Raw genomic sequence first — 24803 nt, forward strand, 5'->3', positions numbered from 1 at the left:
GACGTCACTCGCGGGAATGGCTGAGAAAAAGGAGCGCGAGATAGAAACTTGGGCGCGCAGTAGATGTCCAGCTGGAGGGTTGTTGCGCGCGTTTTAATGAAAGCTCTTACTGTATTTGATCCACCATCTCATTAACATCACAGATGTTTTTGCGATCGTATGCTGTACGCACTGTGTCCTCGTAAAGATCCGTTTCATTGGAGCATTTTTATAAAGCATTAGGGAAATGTCGTGGTGGGCGCGCGGGTAAGTACACAACGTTTATTACGCTCATATGCTTTATATGATTGTGAAATAGAGTTTTAATATAGTGCAAGAAAATAAGCACGAAATATGCATTCGACTTAATGATTGAGCTTGTAGAGATTGTTGACATGAAGTTTGTGAATGCAATGTTGATCCCGCCTAATATAAGCACAAAGAGCTGGAGCAGTTGCCAGACTTCAGCATTATATCGAGTTTAGTTCTCTGTCTGACTGTGTGTACAGTGTCATCCAGTAACCCAAACTAATGCAGTGTGTACGTGTGGATAAAAACTGACATATGCATTGAGAATATTAGATTGAGAGTAATGTTATGTGAATGTGATCCTTTACATTTGCCCGCTTCTAGAGCCCTGAAAGTGTTTTATTAACATCACTGCTGTCGTTAAACACGATGCTGAGATTTTCATCCAGTTTTGATGAGCATTTTCTGGCAAACAAACACAAGCCAAGATGTATACACACTTCCCTGCCTAATGGTGTCAGTGTACCTCAACACAGTGTTGCCAGTGTTTGCTGATCTGTGGACAGTGCTGTTTTCCCAACCCTTAACGTGTGTGTGTGTGTGTGTGTGTGTGGACAGAGAGGACGAGGAAGAGGCCATGTGTCAGGACACAGACTCTGATGTTGCTGATCAGAAGGATTGTGGGAAGGTGAAAGTGAAGTGGACCCAGGAGGAGGTACAGTGCTCATATAAACACAGGCATTGCTCGGGTGGAAGGGCTTTTATTGCAGAAATCTTAAGTCGTAGTAACATCATACATCACCAAAAGATGAGATTATTCATAACAATCAAGAATCAGTGCAAAAAAACCTCATCTTCATGTTCTTCCAAATCCATCAGACTAATGTTTACACTCATAAACCCATAAACGGAAGCTCAAACACAAGTTTATATGTGATTTAAAAAGTCTTCAGAAGACTAAATCATTGAGATTTGTATCACTATAACAGACTACTTAAATAAAATGCTTATAAATATCACTTATCACTCTTTATCTTCCAATATGTCTGCAAGATGACATTTAAATGCTTAAACCGCTCGAATCATGTATATTCTTGTTTTGGGTTGTTTGTACTTACAGTGGATGGACAAAATTGATCTGATGAGAGAATAAATAAACCTTTTTTACTGTCGCATGTCAAAAAGATTGTTGTCATTGTCATAAATAAAACATGGCATGTGCTTTTATTGCGTTTGGCTTTTCCAGGATGATAAGCTGCGAAAACTGGTTCTGAACGCTGGACCAAATGATTGGAAATACATTGCTGGCTTTTTACCTGTGAGTATGTTCACCTCTATGAGGAGATATTCCTTGCTTTGATGTTTTAAGATGGTTATGATTAAGATCTTAATGTTAATGTGTCCATTTTTTTTAACATAGAGCCGATCAGAGCATCAGTGTCAGCATCGCTGGTTCAAAGTCTTGGATCCTGATCTTGTGAAAGGACCCTGGACCAAAGAGGAGGATGAGAAGGTGCGTTTTCAACAGAAAGTCTTTTAATCACAGCTTCTGATTCACACAGAAGTTATTTTATATTACAGTCCACACTCAGGCTTCCTATGATCCTGCAATTCTCTTTTTTACCCCTGTGCTGTGTTAGATCATTTTCCTAATTTGATGTTCATGGTCAAAAATGGCCGTCCTTTTAAACTGCTTATAAATCTCTCATTATGCTTTATTATTATCACCAAATATTGGATTCAGTCTTTTAGTGAACTTTAGCATAGGATTAGTAGTTCTTGGAACTGATTGATTGTAGCTTTAAGATCTGAGTTTATGCACCTCAGTTTATTTTATTTTATTTTTTTTTTTAGGTTAATAAGCTTAAGTGAACTTTTTTCACTGAAACACTGAAGTGCATGAGCTCAGATCAATGAGGCCTGCGATCAGTCAGTTATAGAAGAACTACAAAACCTGTGCTAAAGCTTAATCCTGAAAAACACAGAATACAATATTTGACAAGATAAAGAGGGATTTATTAGCAATTTTCTTTTGTAGGTCATCATTTTTGACCAGGAACACCAATTGTAACAAGGTGGGGAAAAGCACAAAAAGTATAAATATATTTAGGAAGTTGTATTTCTGTGTGTGCAGAGGCATTAAGTTTTAGTCCAATGCAATAACTGTAACTTTAACTAGCTTTTTCAGGAAAAGAAAATCCTCTCCAGGTTAAAATGACCCGAACGCAATGTGGGGGTTAAAAATGTGATTTACAAGTTTGGAAAACTCTGAAAATATCATGAGAATTTCTGTAGTATACAGAATGTTTTTTGATAAATTTTCTAGTTTCCCATTTTGTCTGATTTCAGTCTGTTAATTAAAGTGCTTCTGTTATGCTGTTTTAAAGGTTCTCCTACAACATGTTTTAGAGCTGCATGATTAATCGTTAAAAGATCGCGATCTTGATTCAAACACCCACGCCATCTTATTCCTGAATGAACAGTGTGTATTTCCGCGGCCCGTGTTAATGAACGACGGTGAGCGTTTTCACTTCATTCCTTTGGAGGTTGAGCTTCACATTCGCACGTGAGCATAGAGCTCGATTTCCATAGGAATTAAAGTGTCAGGAAACCCCCGCTGTTTTAGTCTGGCCGTTCACACCTATGAGTTCAAGAAATGAGCGTGTAAATCTGTGGAAAAGTGGGAAAAGGAGAGACAACAACCAATAAAACACAGACCTGCAACACACTCCTTATACAGACACAGGAATATTAAAATATGAGCACAGAGAGAAAAAAACAACCAGTTGAACACCTTGATGCATTTTAAAAATCGAACTTTCAAAAGAAAAGAAAGAAGTTTCGAAAGGTATAATGATATGTTCATTACATTCACAAGCACTTCACTCTCTGAACAAACGACACGCGTCAGGTAAACAGAAAAAATAAAGGCATAGTCACTTTTTTGTCCATTTTTCTTTGAATTTTCGGTCTACATCATTGTCTTCTGTGTGTCAGAATAACTCTCGTGTCATTGCAGACGTACGGCTGTGTCAGTGTCCTTATTTGCACACATTTCCTTTGAAGAAGACTTGATGAAGACGCACACATGCTGCTAGTTCATGTTTAGAGCACTAGAGTATATGAAATATGTCCTTAAAAACTTGCTCCGGTCCGGATATGATCTATATGATCCGCATTGCGAGCGTTGTTAAACTCATCACGGCGTTCCGCGCAGAAACCGCTCTCATGCACGTTCAGTGTTGTGTGTAACGCGTTACTACAAAAAATTTGGTAACGAAACGCAGTTCCTTTTTCAATTCGGCGCAACGTTACTTTTCCCATGGATATATTTGACAGCGACACTGCCTCAGCTGCGCGCTTGAGAGAAGAGAACTGTTGAGAACTGAAGAAAACAAATTAGTTTCATATTTATGTTTAAATTAAATAAAATAAAAATTTTGTGTGGAGACATGATTTAGACCACTTTATTAAGTTTGTTTTTGTAGAAAGACTTTCTTTAAAACGAATTTCGTTTTGTATTAATTTTATCTTAATTTTAATCAATGTTTTACCAACCAATTAATTGCCTGAATTTAATAAATAAGTAAATATAGCATGCAAAATAATCATGACGGCACCAGCGCGTGAACTGAGCTCGTCTCCATACTGTAAATGAACCAAAACTCAGATAAGCTATACTTGTCTCACAGACCTGAGAAATATATAGAAAGCTTGAATATGTGTACTTTTAAACAAAATATTTTTTTTTCTCTCAAAATCTTTTTTTTTTCTCCTACTCCCTTGATAGAGTGAGTCGTATGTCTGAAAACTAAGCTTATGTCTTCTATATCATTTTGTCCTATGCTATCAAGACGCGATTCGCACCGGTGTTAGAGAGCAGGAGCGCTTTATTGGCTGTTGCCGAAATTTAAAGTTCGGTGGAGCGGAGAGAAGTGACGCGGGCGAGCTGCTCATCGCGGAGTGTCGCACTCTACCCCATGATGCAGAGCCGGCTGAGAATAAAAGTTGCCGCACACAGCAGCGCCAATGAGAAGGACTTTTTTTCTTTCGAAATTGGTACTATTTTTTATAATAAAGAGCACAAAATAATTACCTGTTATGTCCTCCATTGTATAACTTTATGTCTACACATTTAGGAACAGATATTGGGTTCTGCCCAAAGTCAAGCAACATAAAAGTAACGTAAAAGTAACGAGTAACGTAAAAATTTACTTTCCAAACGGGGTAACTAACTAAAGTAACGGATTACTTTTTTAAAAAGTAACGAGTAACGAGCAAACACTACTTTTTAAAAGTAACTTCCCCAACACTGTGCACGTTGTTGTTACATGTTGTTTGAGTTCTCCGCTGTAATGTGATCTCATGCGTAATCCAGCGCAGTGATTGGGTTAAAAGAGTTCATTCTCATGAGTAAATGCAGAGAAACACTCAGAACCGGCTGATGTAGGATCACACACACACACACACACTCCGGCTCACTTTGGCACGATTCTGCATCAGATTCTGTGACGTTGCTTCGAATTTGACTTTCAATAATTAAAGAAGTCTTGATGAATGAGACATTGACACCATTCCAATTATTTTTAATATTGTTTAAATTAATATATCTTTTAAATAGACCATTTTGCAATGACCATTTTGTCAGAACTTCTAGTTTGCATGTTATTTTGTTAAGTTCTCTGATGTTTTTGTTATTCAGAATCGTGTAAAATCGCGATCTCTATTTTACACACAAAAATCGTGATTCTCAGTTTTCCCAGAATCGTTGTAGTTTACGAATCCCCACGACACCCTACGTCAAAGGCATCGTGCCAAAATCGTGTAATCTGAACCAGGCATTAGGAGACAAAAACTATTTATCTGCGCTTTGATCTGTGAAACTTTGCAGATCTTTTACATTCACAAACTGCTCTATTACACACCACATGAGAAATGATATCCCAAAAAGCATAATATACTCACTTTATAGATCACTGCTTGTCATACAAATTAAAATCCGCACAGTAATCTGTGCACCATCTGTGTAGCCGTAGAAGTGTGTGTGTGAAGCCTTGCTTGAATGTGTTGTGTGTTTAGGTGATTGAGCTGGTGAAAAAGTACGGGAACAAGCAGTGGGCGATGGTGGCCAAGCACCTGAAGGGGCGTCTGGGGAAGCAGTGCCGGGAACGCTGGCACAACCACCTCAATCCTGACGTCAAGAAGTCCTCCTGGACCCCAGACGAGGACCTCATCATCTACAAGGCGCACTGCATGCTGGGAAACCGCTGGGCCGAGATTGCCAAACTGCTGCCTGGAAGGTGAGATCTGCGAAACAATCTACTTTCATAATCGCCTCCATAAACAGGCTTTTAACCCTGTCAAACTCAACACGAAATAGATGATTACTTTATTAATCCTTCTCAGGAAATTAGATTTGTTACAGTAATATCAACCATATTCAGTCCTCACACACAGACATCATCAATCTATACCTAACAACAGAAAACAAAACTTTCACTGAAGCATTCTATACTCTATACTCACTAAAGAAGTATATACTCTATACTCACTAAAGAAGTATATACTCTATACACACTAAAGAAGTATATACTCTATACTCACTAAAGAAGTATATACTCTATACACACTAAAGTAGTATATACTCTATACTCACTAAAGAAGTATATACTCTATACACACTAAAGAAGTATATACTCTATACACACTAAAGAAGTATATACTTTATACTCACTAAAGTACTATATACTCTATACTCACTAAAGAAGTATATACTCTATACTCACTAAAGTACTATATACTCTATACTCACTAAAGAAGTATATACTCTATACTCACTAAAGTAGTATATACTCCATACTCACTAAAGTAGTATATACTCCATACTCACTAAAGTATATACTCTACACACTAAAGAAGTATATACTCTATACTCACTAAAGTAGTATATACTCTATACTCACTAAAGAAGTATATACTCCATACTCACTAAAGTATATACTCTATACTCACTAAAGAAGTATATACTCTATACTCACTAAAGAAGTATATACTCTATACTCACTAAAGAAGTATATAATCTATACTCACTAAAGTATATACTCTATACTCACTAAAGAAGTATATAATCTATACTCACTAAAGTATATACTCTATACGCACTAAAGAAGTATATACTCCATACTCACTAAAGTATATACTCTATACTCACTAAAGAAGTATATACTCTACACACTAAAGAAGTATATACTCTATACTCACTAAAGTAGTATATACTCTATACTCACTAAAGTAGTATATACTCTATACTCACTAAAGAAGTATATACTCTATACTCACTAAAGAAGTATATACTCTATACTCACTAAAGAAGTATATAATCTATACTCACTAAAGTATATACTCTATACTCACTAAAGAAGTATATAATCTATACTCACTAAAGTATATACTCTATACGCACTAAAGAAGTATATACTCTATATTCACTAAAGAAGTATATACTCTACACACTAAAGAAGTATATACTCTATACTCACTAAAGAAGTATATACTCTACACACTAAAGAAGTATATACTCTATACTCACTAAAGTATATACTCTATACACACTAAAGTATATACTCTATATATATAAATGAACTAAATTAATAACTTTTTACAACAGAAATGAACCATCACTGAACTTAATCGTCAGGCTTTTATGGCTCATATAGTCTGATTGATATAGTGGGAATATGGGGAGAAACATATTCCCCTTCAGAGGCCCAAACTGAGCAAAAATATGCAATTTGTGCAGATGCTGATATTTATATTGACAAAAGGTGAGATGAAATTGATTTTTGTAATGTAAATCAGTGATATCTATATAACAGACTTACATAAACTGCATATAAATATCAGTCGTCACTCTATTACTGCCAATAATGTCTTCATAAAACAAAGCATTTTAAATATTACTATCAAAGCTCTGTAGTTTTAAAACATGATGCAATGATGATTAAGAGATGAACAAATAAACTTCCTCAAAAAGCCTGATGATCATATTTGAGACTCAAACATAATTTTTCATGTTCAAATGTGAACATGAACATGGATAATCCAGTAAGTCTAGTTTGTTTCAGTCCAGTAAGTGTTCATCTTGAAATATTATTTACAATATTAAAAAGTTATTCTTGTGTTTACTTTATAAAAGTCCCCGGTCTGAAGGTGGATGTTTTTGCAGTTATTCTAAAAGGCTGATTATGCGAGGTCTGGGAGTTGATAGATGTCTGCTATATGTGAAATTGAGGAGATTTTTGTGGGGTTTTTTCTTCCAGAACAGACAATGCTGTGAAGAACCACTGGAACTCCACCATCAAGCGTAAGGTAGAGACGGGGTTTTACACCGGGGTGGACACCACGCTTCAGGCTCTCCAGCAGACAGAAGGAGAAGAGCCGGCGTCTGAGGAGACCGGGCAACAGCAGGTACTGTATTTTATACATATATAATATAGAATTGATTGTTAAATCATTGATTATTAAAATGTAATTAAACTATTAAAATGGAATCCAGAAAACTTCAATCAGAAAACACAGAATTTGGTATTTAAAAAAAATGGAATTTCCAAAAAAAACATATTAGGATCCTAGTTAGGACCCTATCTAGGGCTGGGACTATATTTGTATTTTTGTATATTATTCCAATATTTTCCAGATGCGTCACCATTCTCTATCAAATCTATTCTGAGCTTAATTTTTAAGACTCAGAATTAGGGCTGGGCGATATATCGATATAAAAAATATATCTATATATTTTTGAAATGCGATATGGAATTAGACCATATTGCATATATCGATATAGTTCAAATGTGCGCTGTGATCCTTGCTCCCCGCGCCCCCGCCCCTCCTTTTCCACTCTGCGTGCGTGTTTAGAGCATGTTATGTTATGAGAGGCGAATCATGACTACTTCAGAAAACCCAACACAATAGGAACTACCAGGCAGTGACATAAGTGTACGCTGAAATAAAGTTTTTCACCTCAGAAAAACAGACTTTCTTGTCCTGTCAGCTGTTATCCTGTGCTCGTAGCGCACGCGCAAATGCAGCGGCGCGCGCTGTATCGCTTCACTGATCAAGTGCAAAAGAAACTATACGAGCATGCAACGCCGTTACTTTGTAAATTACACGAAATAAAGGTAATGCAGGTATGATTTTCATTCTATTCACCAGGAGCAGTTTCCATGTTTCATTAACAGTTCTTGTTAGTATTGTGTATTCACCATGGTAACTGTCGTTTCCATATTAACCCCAAAATGTCACTTTTTCACTTTGTGTTATTTTTTATATTTATAAATGACTGTAGTGGCTCATACCAACATTGTATTAACAAAAACTAGTTTGGGACTGCTATTTAATAGCTTTAGCATAGGCCTAAGGTTTATTTATTAGTACTGGTCTTTACTATTAGTCATATTCTTACAATTTATGTTAAGTAAAGGGGAAAAGTACTTGTGTGTGTGTTAACAAATTTTGTGTAAACGTGTTATAATTTGCCTATATGTATATGTGTGTATATATATATATATATATATATAGAGGTGGGCATAGATTAATTTTTTTAATCTAGATTAAAATGGCTCATTTGAATTCTGCCGAAGGCATTCAGAATATGTGTGCTACCCAAATAATGACTATAAAAGTAAGTCTTTGAGAACGGGTTTCTCAAGCCAGGTGGCGCATTAGACCAGGGGCTCATCTCCTGTTTCCAAAATGCATCACAAACTGCTTGAGAAAGCTGTTCTACTCATAGACTGTAAAGGTTACTACTGTACTGTTACCGTCCGTAGGCAACATTAGGTAGGCCTATGTTATTATCAACTACTATAGGCTATCAATTAGGGATGGGCGATATGGCCTAAAATCCATATTGTGATATACATTGCAGCCTCTTGCAGACCCTGCTAAACAACTGCTAAATGTATTTTTTTTTTTTTTTTTTTTTTTTTAAAGGGTGTATGTAGTTTTGAGAACATATATTGTGCAAAACTGTAAGTATACAACATAATTTTGCAGATAAATAAAATTTAAGTACACTAGCTGCAGAGACTTAAGTAGGTCTAATGTTTATTATGGCTTGGAGCTTATGAAACCCCAAATTTAAAATTAGAATATTGTCTAACTGATGTCTTTTCAGTTAAAAAGAAACACAACAACGATTCTTAAAATCGGGCGCTTTTAATAAAAAGAGATTATGTGCTACACCACTCACTAAGATATATTGGGAATAATACGCGCGCGCTGGTATTCAGTGATATGTTTCGTTTTGAATTTGAGGTGGTAGAACGGATCACACTGGATCGTGTGTTAACTTACCGAACTGTTACACCACACAGTCTACGTCGGACGGCTTAAATCCGAACCAAGTCCAAATAATGGATGTTGCACGGATCTTTTTCACCAGCTTTCACTTTCAGCCGTGTTTACTTAAGATGACGACGAATATGATGCGTTGCGGCCGGGTGTTCCTCGCGGCCGCGGGTAGATTGCGTCATCATAGCTTGTGTAGCTTGAGCCAGCTCCCAACCCAACTTGGAGAATAGATTAACGGCGATATTTTTTTTATCGCGCGATAAGAGTCTCGCGTTAACGCCGATAACGGCCCACCACTAATATATATATATATATATATATATATATATATATATATATATATATATATATATATAGGCAAATATAACATGTTTACACAAAATTTGTTTATATATATTCAATGTAAACTTTGATAATCATAATTAAGAAAGCGCAATTACAATTCCAAGGGAATTTCATCGGCAATTATGATTTTTGTCATAATCGTGCAGCCCTAAGGTGAAGAAACCTGTTTATTATTTATTCATTTGATTTTGCATCTGTTCACTGAAATAGCCGGTTTCAATAAAACTACTTGTGACGTCATATTTGGCTTTGACTTCGACTGAACATTTGCTCTCACTTTGCGGAAAAAATATCGGGATATATATCGTATATCGATATTCAGCGTAAATATATCGGGATATGACTTTTGGTCCGTATCGCCCAGCCCTACTCAGAATCAATTTGAGAGAGAATCGCGATGCATTCAGAAAAAATCTCAAAATCGATCCGGAATCATTTTTCGATTCACGATGCACTGATTTATTGTCCCAGCCCTAATAAAAACGGAATTTACTGTATAACATGGAATTTCTCGGAATTTATCAGATCTTGGATGAAAAAAATCAAAAGTAGGTCAGTAAACGTAAATTAAATTGCGATTAAATTGCGATATAGACTAGTGTCTGCGAATATTAAACAGCAAAAAGACTATTTAAATATGAATCCTGCATGTTCTGCGTGTTTCTGTGTGAATGAATGTTTCATTTCCCACACACACACACTGAAGCACGCGTAACGCTCGCAGTGTTTTCAGCCGATATGAGGACATGAATGCATGAACTTCATCTCCAGAGCCACCCTGAGTGTCTTCATCAGCATTTTCCGCTTCATTTTAGAAACTATCATCATATCATAAACACAGAGACTCAAAGATCTTCACGGCAACCCGTCAAAATAAAAGTTCGGTTAACTTTTGAGCAAATTACGACAGAATTTTATTACTCCACAAACGAGTTACTAGGAGTGCTACTTGGGTATTAAGGGGTGTGTTCCTTTGGTGCTCTTCAGCTTGGAGATCCAAAAAAGAAGCACAGGTGCTTATCTGCACATATCACCTGACTGCAAACAATTACAACAAGTTACTTTAGATAAGTCACATTTTCACATCAGGATAGTTTACTTGTCTTATATAAAGTAACCTCTTGCTACATGTATCTATTGATATTTTAAACTATCCTGATGTGAAAATGTGACTTATCTAAAGTAACTTGTTGTAATTGTTTGCAGTCAGGTGATATGTGCAGATGAGCACCTGTGCTTCTAGGTCATGTGACAACATGCAGATATATAGCATGCAGTCTACAGACTGCCATTTTGAATTTGCCCTGAAGAAGGCCACAGAGGCCGAAACATGTTGGCATGTTTTTAATGGATAGCCAAGTTTAAATAAAGGCTTTTTAAACCTATATTCCCTTTGAGTGCCTCAGAACTATTGTTTATTTGGGGAATTTAGCTTGGAGAGTTTAGCTACGTCTCAATGTAATAATTACACTAACACTAATAATAATTAACTTTATTTTTTTTAAATAATCACAAATGTGATTTTCCATGTTTAAATTTTAACAGTAAAGCTCTGTTATGCAGCACTTTGCTTGACAAAAAGGTTTGTTTAATTTAATTTGATTAAAAGATATTAAAATGCGCAACACAGAAAGAGTTCAGATGCAAAAGCCTCTAAGTGCCATCTGAAATTTTCTTCTAGAATGATCGTTTTTATCAAGCTCGTATATTTAAGTTCAGTAATTTCACTTAAATGACAACTAATAGGTCATTTTCATTGTCATTTAAGTGAAATTACTGAACTTAAATATACAGGGCCTATATATAGGGCATTTCATAGTGTTTTGTAAACGTGTAATTTGTTAACATTTTAATAAATTATTATTAAATTGTATGCTTCATGATTTCAATTAATTAGACATGCTTTTTGAATATTAAAATTTAATTTACTATACAAGTGGGAGTCCCCCCCCCCCCCCCTTATTTTAAGGAGTTTGTAGAAAAATAAATCAAAATAAACTCTGAAAAAATAACATGGATTTCATAGGGCCCTAACTTTCAGCCGTGTTTTTGAGTGCAGATTATAAGCAGTTGATAATGTTTTCAGATTAACGCTGATGATTTGTGTTTTGTAGGTGGAGTTTTGCTGTGAGGGACTACCAGGCCAAGTCTTAAAGCAGGTATAAACATGAAAAGTTCTGATTTTAATTACAAACTCTTTATATTATAGTAATTATATCACACAAAGTCAGTTGTAGGCCTGTTTCTCATATCCTGTTAAGAACTGGTTCTGTTTTTAAAAATGACTGAGCCTTAATTTAACAGATTATGATTTACAAACTTGTTAATGTACAGGATCCTGACGCACATGAGAAGGCCACCACTGCTCCACAGAAAACTGCCTCTCCCAAGACACCCAAAGCTCCCACAACCCCCAAAAGTGAAGCTGGAGACTCGAACGTGTCCACCTGGGTGATGGACAGCTCTGGGTTCCTCTCTCCATCAGCCGCCCCGACACTGAAGGAGGTGATGGAGGTGATGGAGCTGATGGACGGGGTGAGTGAAACACTGAAAACAACATATCAGGTTATCAGTCAGAACATTATGAGCACTTACAGGTGACGCGATATCACTGATCATCTCCTAACAAGGACACATATTAAGATCTGGGTAGATTAGATGGATGGACGTAATCAGCATGACGGATGCGGGAGAAACGGGCGGGAATAAAGATCTGAGAGACTGGGTCAGAGGAAACTCCCCAACCCTGAAAATAACGAATCAAGAACCTTATTTATTCACAAACATGCATTATCACTAATTGTGCTTTAGGGCTGTCAAATAAAAATTACAATATTTGTCGAATTTAAAATAAAAATCCACATGCAAATGCAATAATAACTAGGCATTTGAGTTTTAGGTGTACGTCAGGCGCACGATGATGTCCTTGTTGCGCTTTAATGTTTTTGTTAGTCTATACAGTTGAATGCATAAATGCATGATGCTGTTTTGTCCATAATTGTTTATGCAATTTACAAAACTGTATTTGATTTATGATAGGGATGCACCGATATGAAAATTTTGGCCGATACCAATAACAGATAATTCTTGAAACCGATAACCGACATATTGGCAGATAAATCTAAATCCAAATTGTATATAATTTTTTCTGATTATATAAAAAACAAAATTCACGCCATGTCCCAAGCACACAATTATAATGATGTTCTCAATATAATTTTATGTAGTCTGTATGACAGACTTGCGCTGCACATTTTCCTTTTTTGAAGTGATTCCAGTCATATTTCAAGCAATTCAAAATCACCCGAAAGTAATCTATTATTTATCGGCTTTAATATATCGCCCAAATTTTCTTATCGGGCCAATAACGATTAAATTAAAAATGAGCATTTATTGGCCGATACCGATATGGTGGCAGATGTATCATGCATCCCTGATTTATGAACGTTATGCACGTTTATGTTTTACAGACAGTCATGTTATTTCATTGCTGTGAATGGACGATGTATTGCAGTGCATTAATGTTTTGCTCAGTGCGCCCTCTTGTGGCCTCAGGAGACAAGACAAAGCTTTTTTTCCTCTAACTGAAATAATGCTTTTTAAATTAAAATACAAGTAGTATTTAAGTATAAAATTTTAATTTAGTTTTTCAGCCATTTTGACAGCCCTAACTGTGCTTGTTCCATGTAAACGGAGGAACCGTGTCTGCAGTGTGTCAGTTTGAGACAACGTGAGGTTTGCATTTCATCAGCTTTAAATGCTAGCTCTCTCCAGCGACATATAAATACAATTAAGTGTAAATTTCAGCTCTTGTTCCCTTGAGTAGATCTGTCGGGGATTATACGAGTGTAGTCTGAGCCGTAATGATGGTTTCCCCCAGCAGGATCTGGAGGGCTGGTGTACGATGTCGGACTTCGAGCTGCCGGAGGAGAGCCAGAGCCCAGAGCTGCTTCAGTTTCGTCTGGAGGGAAGCGCTCTACAGGAGCTCAGCAAGAGCAGTAAAGGAGAGCTCATCCCCATCTCACCCGGCGGAGCAACACCTCCGTCTATCCTGAGCCGCCGCAGTCGCCGGCGCATCCCCTTCTCGCCCGACCCCAACGACACCATGACCCCGAAGAACACTCCGGTCAAGATCCTGCCCTTCTCGCCTTCACAGGTAATGCCAGCGCATCTTCAAGATCGGTTCTGTTCAACAAGGATCAGTAGTCTTATGCAGTGTTGGGAGTAACTCATTACAAGTAACTTGAGTTATGTAATCAGATTACTTTTTCCAAGTAACTAGTAACTTTTAAAGTTACAACAAAATACCTGAGTTACTTTTCACATAAGTAACACAAGTTACTTTATTTACCATTTATTGACGGACAGTTCTCTTGTCCCCAAGTTGAGACCAATCGATTTTACATTAATCAACATTCATGAATGTAAATGCACCAAAATTAGCCCGAAGGCTAGTTTTCATCAGTAGTCCCTTTGCCAGATGTTATTAGGCCTAAAACTAGAGAAGAGAGTAAAACAATAACAACAAAAATATAACTTTTAAATAGTAGTCTTATGTAGTGGTGCACCGGTAATTTTATCCATTTTATTTTAAAAAATGTGATGAAGTTGAAGTTTTAGGGCGTACTGTGGCTGATGGCCTATATATATATATATATATATATATATATATATATATATATATATATATATATATATATATAACACTATGTAATTTAAAGATGGTAAAAACACATGCATAATAAATGCTGAAATAAATGTATATTTATTTTACATATTTACTACATTAGAAATAAATAATTTGAAAATGAATTATATGAAAAAATTTAAATAAACAGATTCATAGCTTAGATGGCGACGTCTTGATATTATAATCCTATTATAGTATTTTTCACAAATTTAAGAAATTTAAATTTTAAATAAAATGATTTAATTGACAGAACTGTTAAATAGAGAGAGTCAAATAATGAAGGCAGCGATTACATATTTTCTAGGCCAACCCATAATTTCGGATCACACTGATTTCCCTCGACAAAAACCTGATAGGATTTTTTTCAATTGGCTTTTGGATTATTGCAGAAAAGTTTATGATTCTTACATGTTTTGTTTATCATGATAATCTTCACAAATTAACATCTTGAAGCCTAAATACAATCAGCAGAAGTAAAAAGCTCAAATATAAATCAACTACACCACAGTCACATGACTTCCAGCTTCATACAACAATTCTTTCAGTCTTTTATTATTTAAAAAATATTTTCCCTGAAAGTGTGAGTTAGAATAGTTTGCAAGAGCATGATCATAAACGCATTTTCCCAGAAAGCCTCTCTAGTCCCATTTAGACTGATTAACAACCGCCTTTTTCAAGACCAGTAAAAGCTTGAAGCGTTGAGCTTGTGTTCGCCACCAATCTCATTTCAGTAATTTTACAAACACTCCTTGACTTCAGGACGATGGAACCTGAAGGAATAAAAAACATGTTTCCAGGTTTTATAAAAAGTCAATATCAGCCGATCTCTATTAATAAATCTAAATTTGAGCGTTGCACATTTCAAAGTTAAAGTAGCGCCGCTGCACGTCCTACCGGTTGTGCTTTCACTGAACCGCACACATTTATACAAAGAGATTGCTCTGATCTACCCTATATATATTATGACAATGTTTACTTTGTGTTTATATACCTGCAAATGCGTCGCCTTTCTCGTGGGTCAGGTTAAAATGACAGGTTTAACATTTTATAAAACTTTGTTTTTGTCAAAAACTGCATTGTTTGAAATGTCGAGTTGTTTAAATTAGGGCTGCACGATATTGGAAAAAAAATTACATTGCGATATTTTTTTCCCAACGATATATATCGCGATATTGCGAGCCATCAATCCAGGCTAAAGTCAATAATTACCATTCCATGTTATTAATAATTTCACTAATAAGCAAGCTTCATTACAAGTAACAAAAAGGTCACTTAATATTTTATTCCAGAAACATATTTCTCTCAGAATTCGGTGAACGTTCTACGCAGGACCTAACGTTCTTCGGGTTCTAGGACCTGAAAAATTATGTTTTCTGTGCTGATTCAGTGACGCGTTCATGTAAACGGCACCTAGACCCAGCAAAAGTAATGATTAATAATATGTAAAATATTACAATGAGACATTTTAATTGTTTATTAATAAACAAGTGTTTTCTGTAAAGATGAAGTTGACAATATACTGACTCAAATATAGCTATATTTTTTTTAATGGTTCTGTTTAAAAGTAGAGATTTCTGTAGATAATAGATATATTTCTTTCTTTTTTTTTTCTTTTTTTTTATTTAGGTGTGTGAGGCGAGTAGGCTACCTTTTACGCTGAGTTTCGGTTCATGGATCATAGCTTAATCTCGGGTTCAGGCGCTGGCTGCTATATTTAATTATTATTAAATCCAGGAAATTGGATAATGAAATACTGATTAAAATTATGATACAATTAATACAAAACGAAATTCGTTTTAAAGAAAGGCTTTGTGCTTTCTGTTTGAGGTCTCTGTGAAAGTTTTAAAGCAGTCTTTTAGTGCCGCTTTCATAACGGTCCGTAATATCACGTAACATTGTTTTTTCCTCATAAATGCGAACACGAAAAATAAATGAATGTTTAAAAAAGACAACCATCCACAACTTTATAACACTCCAGCAAAGTAGCCTACCTCTTTTTGGTCAACATCCTCCTTTTTGTAGACGAAATAGGCTAGTCCCAAATAGCTGATTTTGACTTTTTTTTGCGGCGGATCCTCTTCGTCGCGCATTTTTGAATGTTGGCTGTGAGCGCGGTGAGCTGCGGCACAGCGAACCAATCACTGTGCAGGCACGCAGAACGCGTATGTCACCCCAGCAAAAAGCCATACAACAAACTCGTGTTTACTGTGTGCTACCGTTCTCTTATGGGTACTACTAACGTTACCCTTCACATCGCATGTTCCGGCGATGTGACTATCGCTCATTCGCACATCGCGATGTCGATGTTAAAACAGAATATCGTTTAGCCCTAGTTTAAATAGTCATTTCATGGTTTGGATGTTAGCATAGATCTTGCTCTCCCCTGCTCATATGATATTAATAGCATTTGTGCAGGTCTTAAAAACCCTTTATTTTAGAAACCCTTCAGAGACTAACACTTGACTTTTGTTTCAGAAAGGCTTTTTTTTTATTCAAAGCAGTGTCTATATTCATTTCATATTTATTCACTGTAAAATAGCCTTTGTTTTTAATACCATCACCTTAATGTGTTCACAGTTCCTCAACATGTGGACGAAGCAGGACACGCTGGACCTGGAGAACCCCTCTCTCACGTCCACGCCGGTTTGCAGCCAGAAGGCTGTGGTCACAACTCCTCTACACCGGGACAAAACCCCACTCACACAGAAGGAAAACTCACTGTATGTCCCAGCATTCCTTCACACAGAGCTGGATTCAGATCATTTGAGTTTGGCTAAACCTTTATTTTCCCTTCCTGTAGGTTCATCACTCCAAATCACAAATCTGATCTGGATACGACGCCCCGTACGCCAACTCCATTTAAAAACGCCATGGAGAAATACGGCCCTTTGCGGCCACTGGTGAGACTTCTTACTTCTAACATACAGTTCACTGAAGGCTGGTCTCCTGTTTGATATTCTAGTTTTGATGCTTTGAGATGAGAAAAATAATTTTTTGTGTCTTTGGTTTGGTTTGGTTTGGTTCTCTTAAGCCTCCGACCCCAAATATGGAGGACCTTAAAGAAGTGTTACGCAATGAAGCTGGAATTGAGTTGATTGTAGAAGATGAAACTCCTACTGAGAAGAGACGCAAACAAGTGGTAAGAGAGGAAAGATGCTGTCATGTACAAGCAGTTTGCAGATTATTACTGTATAAAGGTACATTGTACCTTTTAATACGTCTCTTAAAGGAGAACTCCGGTCAATTTTAACATTGAGCTCATTTTTTTGTAAATTTGGAGTGCTGTCAATACAGAGAACAACGACAAAAATCGGTGTTGCCTACACCGTGTTATCCTCTTTTTAAAATTTGCACCCTGTTGACTTCAATGGGGCAAGTTTTAAACCTGCTTTTAGCCTCTTAACATCCTTGATGTGTCATTACAAGTGCACAGGTCATGTGAGTGATTCCTTCAGAGTGAACACGGGTGAATCTGACTGCAGTAGATGTGAAAGAAATGGATAAAAATGATGTTATTTAAGCCAGCGCAAATACCTGTATTTACATCCTGTTTTCGGTTGAAGTCCAAAGTAATCGATTGTCGAGTTCACGTGCATTGGTTTAGTGCCTATGATCACGCGCGTGAACTCGGCAATCGACTACTCCTTTAAAGGATTAGTTCACTTTCAAAACATTTTTTGCTGATAATTTACTCACCCCGATGTCATCCAAGATATCCATGTCTTTCTTTCTTCAGTCGGAAAGAAATTAAGGTTTTTGAGGAAAACATTCCAGGATTTTTCTACACAGAATGGACTTCAATGGCAACCAACTATACCAATGTTCAAAGAAGGTTCAAATGTCCGTCTCAATGCAGCTTCAAAGTCTCGACACGATCCCAGTCGAGAAATAAGGGATTTATCTAGAGAAACGATCGTCATTTTCCCAAAAAAAAAAAATAAAAAAAAATATATATATATATATACTTTTTAACCACAAATGCTTGTCTTGTACCATCTTTGAGATGCGCCACGCATTACGTCATCACGTTGGAAAGGTCACGAAATTATTATTTTTTAAATAATAATAATAAATTAAAACAAAGATGTCGGACGATTTTGAAGTTGGAGGAGAAAATGAGACGACATTTTTCGCCCTTCCCTACTTTTTGGAACCGGAGAACACAGACAAATAACTCGGATAGATGACGTGACGCGTGAACTTTCCAACGTGATGACGCAATGTGTGGCGCATCTCAGAGATGGTACACAACGAGCATTTGTGGTTAAAAAGTATATAATTTAAATTTTGGGGGGGAAAATGGCCGATCGTTTCGCTAGATTAGACCCTTATTTCTCGACTGGGATCGTGTCGAGACTTTGAAGCTGCATTGAGACGGACATTTGAACTCTCTGTGAACATTGGCATAGTTGGTTGCCATTGAAGTCCATTCTGTATAGAACAATCCTGAAATGTTTTCCTCAAAAACCTTAATTTCTTTCCGACTGAAGAAAGACATGGATATCTTGGATGACATCGGGGTGAGTAAATTATCGGCAAAATAATATTTTGAAAGTGAACTAATCCTTTAAAGCAGGGTTTCTAAAACTCGGTCCTGGAGGGCCGCTGTCCTGCACAGTTTAGCTCCAACCCTGATCAAACACACCTGAGCAAGCTAATCAGTGTCTTCAGGATCACTAGAAACTCACAGCTAAGTGTGTTTGATCAGGGTTGGAGCTAAACTGTGCAGGACAGCGGCCCTCCAGGACCGAGTTTGAGAAACCCTGCTTTAAAGGGATAGTTCACCTTAAATTAAATATTAAGTCATCGTTTTGTCATCCTGGTGTTCTAATGATGTGCCCTTCTTTCTTTTTCTGACCACAAAAGGGCAATTTCTAAAATAAATGTCCCGCTTGCGCTCGTTCATGAAATGAAAATAAAGATAATCAAAAAAGAGGCAAAAGTAATATTCACAAACATGCAGTCGAGCACAGAAGACCAAGTGTCTTGTAAGCATTAGTGAGTACACACACACACACACGTTACTGTGGTAAGTTTATTCATCGCAATGACCAATAGTAGATATGTTGCACTGTACATCCCTGTTTCCTAAGTATATTTTACACTACAGTAGGGAAATTACAATACTTTTTTAATTTTTTTATTTCTACACTTGAATGACAAATGATGAGCTTTTATTCTGACAGAAAACCACAGTTTCTGTGAAAGCAGGTTTACAAATGCATCTCATTGCAAATCTAGTGAAATGCTGTAATCAACTTTCTAGAGGAATGTTGAATTGAGCAAGTGTGTAAGTAATGTGTAACTGGTGCCCGCTGCGTTCCCAAATGCACACTAAACTCCCAGCATGTGCAGAGATAGAGTTCACTGCATTCATTCACTGTGAACTGAGCCGTTCTGAGACACCGAATCATGGAGTTAGATCTGATCGCGTGAGCTAACAGATTATATACTAGTTTAATTACATCATGGTCTTTTGTGATTAGATAAGGGCTCAAAGCGATTAAGTTCGTTTGACCGATACTTTGCTAAAGCAATGGCGCAAAACAATGACATTAAAGACCTAAAAATTATGTTATTATGAGAAGATATAATATATTTTTGGTTGGTTATGAAACTGCTGCGGGACGGATTAGACTATGGTGGGCTGCTAGAGTCTAGGTAGTGAATGTCCGGCTTTAATGGCTCATACTTGAGAAAAATACACCTCAATTTAATAAAATTCTGATAGCTTGTCAATCAATGAGATTTTTAAAAACATTATAGCAGACTACTTGCATATAAATGCATATTAAATATCAGTCATCACTCTATATCTGCCAATAATATGTCTTTTAGTGAGATGATATTAAAATGCTTAGTTTTATGATCAAAGCTCTAGTTCTGGGTTAGGGTTCGAGTTACAGTAACATATAATGCATTGCAAAGATGATTGAAAGATGAAAAAATAAGCGTGATGAATCACATAAAACAACCAACCAAATAAATAAAACAAATATTACTTGTTTATTTGCTATTTTGCTGTTATATTGAATTGATTTTGTCTCCTTTTACAGTATCGGCCTCCCATGAAGAAAGTGCGTAAATCTCTGGCTCTAGATGTGATCGACTGCAGTGAGAGTATTACTGTACGAAAGCAGCAGATCAAGCTCACAGACAAAACTAATCAGAAGGTACAGAAACCGGACGGATGTGTTTGCGTTTGCTCAGTGTTACTGAATAGACTCTAAAGCAGGATTTGTGTTGAATTTCCAGGCTCAAACCGCACGGTCGCTCCATCTCGACTCTTGTGCTGTGAAGGAGGAGAACCTGTTGGATCAAGGGTTTATTCTCGACCCGAATGAGAACGGGCCGCCCTCGAAACCTGCGCCTCAAACACCGAACACGGTTCCTCCCCGGCCGGTGAGTGATGTTAGATCAGACCGCACCATGGCATGTTTACACTACAGTTATTATAATTCATGCAGTAGTATGTAGTCATAAAAGTAGTGCTGGGCGGTATACCGGTTCATAACGAAAACCGGTGTATATTTTCGTTATGATATTAATTTTGAATATACCGCCATACCGATGTATTTAATTGTTCGGAACGAACGTTACGCTGCGCCGAAAATTGTCGCCAAAGTCGGCAACACGAGCAATTTGCTCCAGCACCTTAACCGCAAGCAAGTCTTGGAATATCAAAAATGCAGAGCTGCCAACTCTCACGCATTCACCGTGAGACACACGCAATTGACACTTTTCACACGCTCTCACGCCACACATCCATTTTCTCACGCACAAAAATCGCGAAGACTAGACAGAGCAGGTTACTTATTAGGGCTGAAACGATTAGTCGACATTGTCGACAATAAAAAATTGTCGACAAATATCTTTGTTGTCGAGTAGTCGTTTGATCTCACGTGACCTAATGTAAGGGCCTGCAATATCGCGATTTGACCGCTACGGCGCTGTTGCGCTAGAGTGTAATGCAGCCGTTACAAATGCTATTGCGGTAGAAGAAAACACAGCGCGAATTATGACGGAGTCAGAGAATGGCGTAGATGGGCTCTGACGGAGTGCAAACGAATCCGAACTAGCAAGGTGTGTGAAAGTTTCACAAAACTTCAAACCAAGAATACTGTCGTGTGCAATACATGCAAGGCGGAACTGGCTTTTCACGGGAGCACAACATGCATGTAAAGCACTTAAAGAAGAAACACCCGGCACGAGACGAGCCGGTGAGAGGTGAATGTTCTCCAGCTGGAGCTAAATAACTAGCAGTAAATCTCTTTATTAGATAATGCAATACTACTAATAATAGCAATAATATTAACAATAATAATATAATTACAGTAATGTGATGATTTATTTTTGCATAGAATAAAGCTTGATCGAGCTTAGGAGTCAGGGCTGTTTTTATTATTGTAACTCTATTCGGTAACGTTATTACAGTCTTATCACTTGCCTGTAGGTTGTTCCATATTTATGAAGACTTACAAAAGATGTTATGAAGAATATCACGTCAGTTAATGTTTTCTACTGTAAATTAAAAGGTGAATGAGAATGTCTCTGTCAGCTCAGCTCAATTGTCATGTCAAATTTTTTTTTTTTAATTTTATTCTTATAATAATTGTTTGCAGTTTAAGTTTATCTGTAATGCAGCTGATAATTTTTTTTCTATTGAAAGAGAACATAATATTTAACCAATGCTTAGAGCATTGAGTTGGATTCAGTGATTTGAGTTGGACAGAAATCTGAAAACTTAAAGAGAATGACCGGTTTAGTTGGCTCAAAGTTCACTAAAACAACCATTTCAAAAGCTAAAGTGATTTTCTTTTTTTATATTATAGTTAGAATATGTATAACTCAGTGTTTTAACAAATTGAAAAGGCTGAATAATCGTTCCAAACGTACTGATTAGTCGGTGAAATAATCGACGATTAGTCGATTAATCGTTCTAATAATCGTTAGATTAATCGATTATCAAAATAATCGTTTGTTGCAGCCCTATTACTTATGATATAAAAAAATCTCAGCTCTCAGATTCTGTCACTTTTATTACGAAATTCAAACAATAAATACCGTTTTGGCGCTTGTAAATGTGATGCGACAGATCCCTAGCGGCACGTGACCCGATCATCTCTAGCAAATAGTAAATAAACACGAATGAACACTGTTGAAAGATACAGTACGACTTACCGAAATGTATATTCCTCATACATAATATCGAACAATCAATCAAACAAAGGGGTCAATAAAACTGCTGGAGAGCAATTATGTCACATTACATTTACCTCAGGAAAGCCATTTAATGACCATATAGGCTATAGCACATTAGTTTGCTAGAAAAAAAGAGCTATAGAGAGTATTTCGCTAAATATGTGTACTATATTACATATTTATTATATTTTTACTTATATCATTAAATAAAGTTGTTATTATAATAAAAAAACGCATTATATTTATGCTCTCTGTATGTTTACAGCATTAGGTGAGTTGTTTTTTTTCTTGAGAAAAATGAATGCCTATCTTGTGTAGCCTACATACTGTATTTATCCAAATGAGTCAATATTAAATCAAATCACAATAATTGAATTGAATTGAAATAATAAAAAAACATAGCTTACCAGAAATTGTGCCATGTAAACATTGTAACAAGCTAATAAAATTCAGTTTAGTTACTAAAATGGTTTGACAATCACAATACTTTTTTTTTTTTTTTTCTTTATACATCACCCCAAATTCCCAAATTATTCTACAATATTCACTAATCACAGTAAAATAGGCCATCCTAAGTCAATTTACTGCAGTAATTCCTCTCTCAACCAGTAGAAAATGCATTGAACACCTGATCATGCATGAAAAAAAAAAAAACGTCATAAACCGGATTTTGTAATTTTGTAATTTTGAAAAAAACCTTGATATAAATTTTTGGTCAAACCGCACAGCTAAACACAGCTAAAAAACAACACAGCTAAAATGTTTAGTTTGTTCTGTTTTGCGTCAGTTAAAGGGGCAGTTGATTTAAGATTTCACTTTTCTAACTTTAGTTAGTGTGTAATGTTGCTCATCAGCAACATAAATTCATCAACTAACCATTCAGAAACATCCTGTTTCTTCTACGTGTTGTCAGTTCTTCTTGAGTCTCTCCATCTTTGTCTGACTCCAGTTTGAACATAAAAGACAGAACAGTTTCTGACATTCTAGTGCTTGTCTGTGTGAGCTAAACACACACACACAAGCTCTTGAAGCTCCGCCCTCTGTGCCGGGAGCAGCAGCTCATTTGCATTTAAAGGGACACACACAAAATGACACATTTTTACTGACCCTCAAAAAGGGACAATTTTAAGATGTTGTAAAAAATATCTGAGGGGTATTTTGAGCTAAACCTTCACACACACTATGAGGACAACAGAGACTTATTTTACATATTGTAAAAAGTGTTATATGATGTTATTGCTGCTAATCATTTGTTGTTCTTCTGATAGATGTCTCCAGCCTGGGAAACTGTTGTCTGTGGACGGACAAAAGACCAGCTGATCATGACGGAGAAAGCCAGACGGTACCTTCGCTCTTTAAAATCTCACGCCCCAAACCGAGCCCTCATACTTTCCTGAGTCCCGATGAGTCTCTGATATTTCTTACAAAACATAATGTGGAAAATTTGTGTTGATGAATACGAAACCAATTACTGTTCCAGAATAGACACTTTAATGCTGATAATGCTCTTGTCCTGTTTTCTATGACTTTTACTTCATTTCACCCTGTATAATAAGTGTGTTGCTATTTTGTTTTATTTATGTATTGTCAACCTTTTATTGATGTGGCAGCAAACAAGTGCATTTTCCAGCAAAAGTTTAAATGGCGAACATGCCAATCTGAGGAAATGTTCAGGGTTCTCAGTATCTTTTATATTCTGTTGGCATTTCTGAAAGGATAACTAGACATCTGCTAGAGCTCATGTGATGTACAGTGTGTGTATTAAAAGAAATAGGTTGACAGTTATTTCCTGCTGTTTGGAAAATACTATACATCTTGTAAAATAACTTTTAGGAGTTCAGAAGTAATGCGATAAGGCCAAAGTGGGGCCTTAAATCTATGTGTATAGAAACATGTTTTTGTTTTTTTTTTCTTTAAAAAAAAAAAAAAAAAGTAGAATATTGTATGCTATGAAAGAAAAATAAAACAGCTGTTGACTGTTTTGATG

At 36.4% G+C, this 24803-nt stretch overlaps 1 protein-coding gene across 2 annotated transcripts; it reads left to right on the plus strand.

The window, feature by feature from the left end:
• On the plus strand, positions 1–24803 carry mybl2b (v-myb avian myeloblastosis viral oncogene homolog-like 2b). 2 transcript variants are annotated; one of them, XM_079857294.1, is made up of 15 exons: positions 1–246; positions 847–943; positions 1475–1546; positions 1649–1741; positions 5308–5528; positions 7548–7695; positions 12039–12083; positions 12259–12459; positions 13808–14080; positions 17192–17334; positions 17415–17514; positions 17646–17753; positions 20671–20787; positions 20870–21016; positions 24085–24803. In XM_079857294.1, exons 1-15 carry the CDS (start codon positions 227–229, stop codon positions 24211–24213), a joined length of 1914 nt encoding a protein of 637 aa, XP_079713420.1. In that variant the 5' UTR covers positions 1–226; the 3' UTR covers positions 24214–24803. The 2 variants fall into 2 exon arrangements, with proteins under 2 accessions (XP_079713420.1, XP_079713419.1); XM_079857293.1 differs by having other exon boundaries at positions 13–246; positions 13805–14080.

The sequence above is a fragment of the Squalius cephalus genome (genome assembly GCF_949319135.1).
Source record: "Squalius cephalus genome assembly, chromosome: 22".
Classification (NCBI taxonomy): Eukaryota; Metazoa; Chordata; class Actinopteri; order Cypriniformes; family Leuciscidae; genus Squalius; species Squalius cephalus.